This window comes from Haplochromis burtoni, unplaced genomic scaffold, assembly GCF_018398535.1.
Source record: "Haplochromis burtoni strain Fernald_Lab_line unplaced genomic scaffold, NCSU_Asbu1 Contig_113, whole genome shotgun sequence".
In the NCBI taxonomy this organism is placed as follows: domain Eukaryota; kingdom Metazoa; phylum Chordata; class Actinopteri; order Cichliformes; family Cichlidae; genus Haplochromis; species Haplochromis burtoni.
The window spans coordinates 776,815-779,956 of record NW_024582474.1 but is presented as its reverse complement, the minus strand read 5'-3'; the positions used below and the strand labels follow the sequence as shown (position 1 = coordinate 779,956).

At 38.4% G+C, this 3,142-nt stretch overlaps 1 protein-coding gene across 1 annotated transcript in view; it reads right to left on the bottom strand.

The window, feature by feature from the left end:
- Positions 1–2,108, bottom strand: part of hapln1b (hyaluronan and proteoglycan link protein 1b) — a gene marked incomplete at its 5' end in the record, with an annotated part of 19,607 nt that extends 17,499 nt beyond the window's left edge. The window contains 3 exon segments of the mRNA XM_014335720.1: positions 53–251; positions 679–842; positions 1,976–2,108. Coding sequence (XP_014191206.1) covers positions 53–251; positions 679–842; positions 1,976–2,081 — 469 coding nt within the window.
- Between the last annotated feature and the right edge of the window lie 1,034 nt (positions 2,109–3,142).

Sequence of the window (3,142 nt, the reverse complement as noted above, 5' to 3'; positions counted from 1 at the left end):
CCCTTCCATATTTAAATTCTAGTAATTTTTGAAGTAGTTCCAAATATTATACCTTCAAGGTCCAGCGACACTACTGCTGTTCCATCTTCCAGCCCGTCAATTACTTCACATTTATACCTCCCATAATCCTCCAAAGTGATTTCTGTAATGACTAGAGAAGCATCCATGGCCGAAGAACCTTGTAGGTGGACACGTCCATGGAATCTGCCATAACTCCTTTTGTGATAATCCATGGCAACAAACACATCCACCTAGAGCACGATGAAAAGTGTTCATGTTATACTTTTCCACTGCTTTCAGTTTTTGGAATTTCTTAAGAATAGTCCAGCACATTTTGAACAGAATAAACAAGAAATTCAATTCAATTTTATTTAAACAGCGCCAAATCACAACAACAGTCGCCCCAATGCACTTTATATTGTAAGCTAGACCCTTCAATAACACAATAATACAACAGAGAAAACCCCGACCCTCTATGAGCAAGTGCTTTGATGACAGTGGGAGGGAAGATGTCTTAGCAAGTGATGAATAATAAGATAATAAGGCCACCATTAGACATGTGTAACAAAACTAGTTTATAATGCTTCTACATAAATTATATATTGATACTTTGGAATGCTACACACAATGTTTTGAAAAAAAATTACTAATGACAGTTCATTTCAAATAAATGATAACCTCTTTTAGATAGTCTGAGGTCAGCTTGGTCCATTTGATCCGCATCTTACGGTTTTGTGCCAGTGTTTGGTCCCTTAGAATCGTGCATGGTAAAGTAGCATTTCCCCCTCGTCTTGACACCACTTTGGTTTTTTCTGCTACCACTGACAGTTGGGGGCCATTTTCTGAAAAACAGCAACAAAACAGAGAGCAAAGTGCTTCAATGGGACGGTTTTTAAGAAATGAATGCAGACTGATTATTAGCGACTTTATATGTGAGAAGAAGGGTTCTAAATTCGATTCCATATTCACCAACGAGGCAATGAAGAAAAGCTAATAGACAGACAAAGTATTTTAGAAGTATGATTTTCTTTCTAGTCCCAACCAGAACTCCTGTCGAATGTTTTGGATCAGCTGACAAGATGTTTCTAGTTTTAGTAGATCTGTGGGGTATGAGCCCTCTAAAATGTTTGTCCTCCAGTTTTAAAGAGGGAAATTCTATTACATTTTAGTCTCTAACTGAGATCAGACTATAACAAATTTGAGAATGCTGCAGCTATGCAGCTGAATATCCAAGCCTGCTGAAAACTTTGAGGTTCTGGCATTCTGCCATCTTCTCTATGTATGGTCACATTAGACTAGAAAAACAAAAGTAAATAAATGAATGAACAAGCAAAAACGTTAAAAAATGCTAGTCCAGTTAGGACGAAACTGCTCCAAGGTCTCAAACCAAACAGCAAAGAATATTTGTGGCATAGATCCAAACAGTGCCAAAGACTCAGCTGCTGCTAAACTGCTTTAAACGTTACTTTAAACAATAACTAATAGAGATTAATTTATCATGTGTTATTTTACTAAAAATATTATACAGTAGCTAGTGATATTGAAAAAAAAAGGAAATTGGAAGTCATGCTGGTAAAGATTTATATCTTCGTTCTCACTGAATCACGCAGCCTAAATGAAAAGGGCTTTGGTTTTGTTCGTATCTCACAAACAAGGAAAACCAAACAATAGATAAATAAATACATTTCCGAAGTGACTTGCATAACAAAATAGCTGTTATGTGTTGTTGTTGTTTTTTTTTACTATGTAAAAACTAGAGATATACAATGTTTTAATTTGCTGATAAAAGCCAAACTGGATAGCTCTGTCTAAGTTAGCTAAAAGTCCCTACATAGCAGTCTTATCACTGAGAACATGCTGATAAACTGAGGGAAGAAAGGACACTGCAGAGTGAGTGTTCTAAACGAAACACAGAAACAGACGCTGGAATGACATTGTCACTCTCACAAAGAAACACAAGTGAACATGTACTCACCTGTGACATAAATTGTTCTCGAATGCTCCAGGTCAGGGTACAGAGCATCTAAGTCATTTTCTGCTACATTCAGTGATATCAAAGCCCAGATCAGCACAGGAATCATCTTCACTCACCAGCTAGGTTCTGACCACTGCAGAGACACACAGACAGAGGGTGGGGTTATGCTACAGTGAGGATGCTAAGGAAAGTTTTCCATGTATAAGCTATACAGAAAGCCCGTTTATAAGCTTCTTCTGTATGCAACGGTATGACCCTGTGTTTCTATCTGCAGTGCTTTTTCTCCCCCGAGAGCTCCGTAATTACAGTTGGTTAACAGGACGCCTGCCTGCTGGGTACTGAGCACATCTAAAGAGAAACACACACATCTCAAAATCCCATTTCTAAGTTGTTGAACGCAGTTAAACATACAGTCAGACTCAGCACATTAAAATAAAGCTTCTCAATGCACAAACCAGGCATCCCTACAAGCTACAGCCCACAGAAGATGTTCACACAAATACACATTCTGTGTAAGCCATATAGTACATACTGTGCAGGAAGTATTCTGTCATTCAGCACTGTGAGAAAGCAGCATGTCCTGATGACAGCCCACACTTTTAGAAGGAGACTGCCACCGTGCAGCGTCACCCCTGCACCTCAAGCTTCATTCACACTCACACACTGGCGTAGCTGTAGTTGCATCCTTGTGAGGACACCAGCTGACACAACAGAAATTCTTGATTTAACAGCTAACTAGCCCTTTGAGTTTCCCACATTTTGTTCATTGCCCTCAATTTGACTTAAAAAATTACATGTAAATATACATGTAATGTATTTACATGTAAAATATATATATATTGGTGGTTTCTGTGGTATTTGTTTAGGTGATGATGGGTGAAAAATTATTGTTGTACCCTTATATATCTTATACAAAATATAACAGAAGAAAAAAACCCAACAATTTCATTTTAATATTGGCAGGACAGGTTTTGTATAACCTGTAAAAAATATTTCACAGCTTGTGTGGCAATATATGTGCTGGAGGATGGTTAGGAGTGCTGGCCGACTTTGCCAGGTGGAGTTCCTGAAGTCAGCAGAAAAACTGCAGCGTATACACACACACACACACACACACACACACACACACACACACACACACACACACACACACACACACACACACAC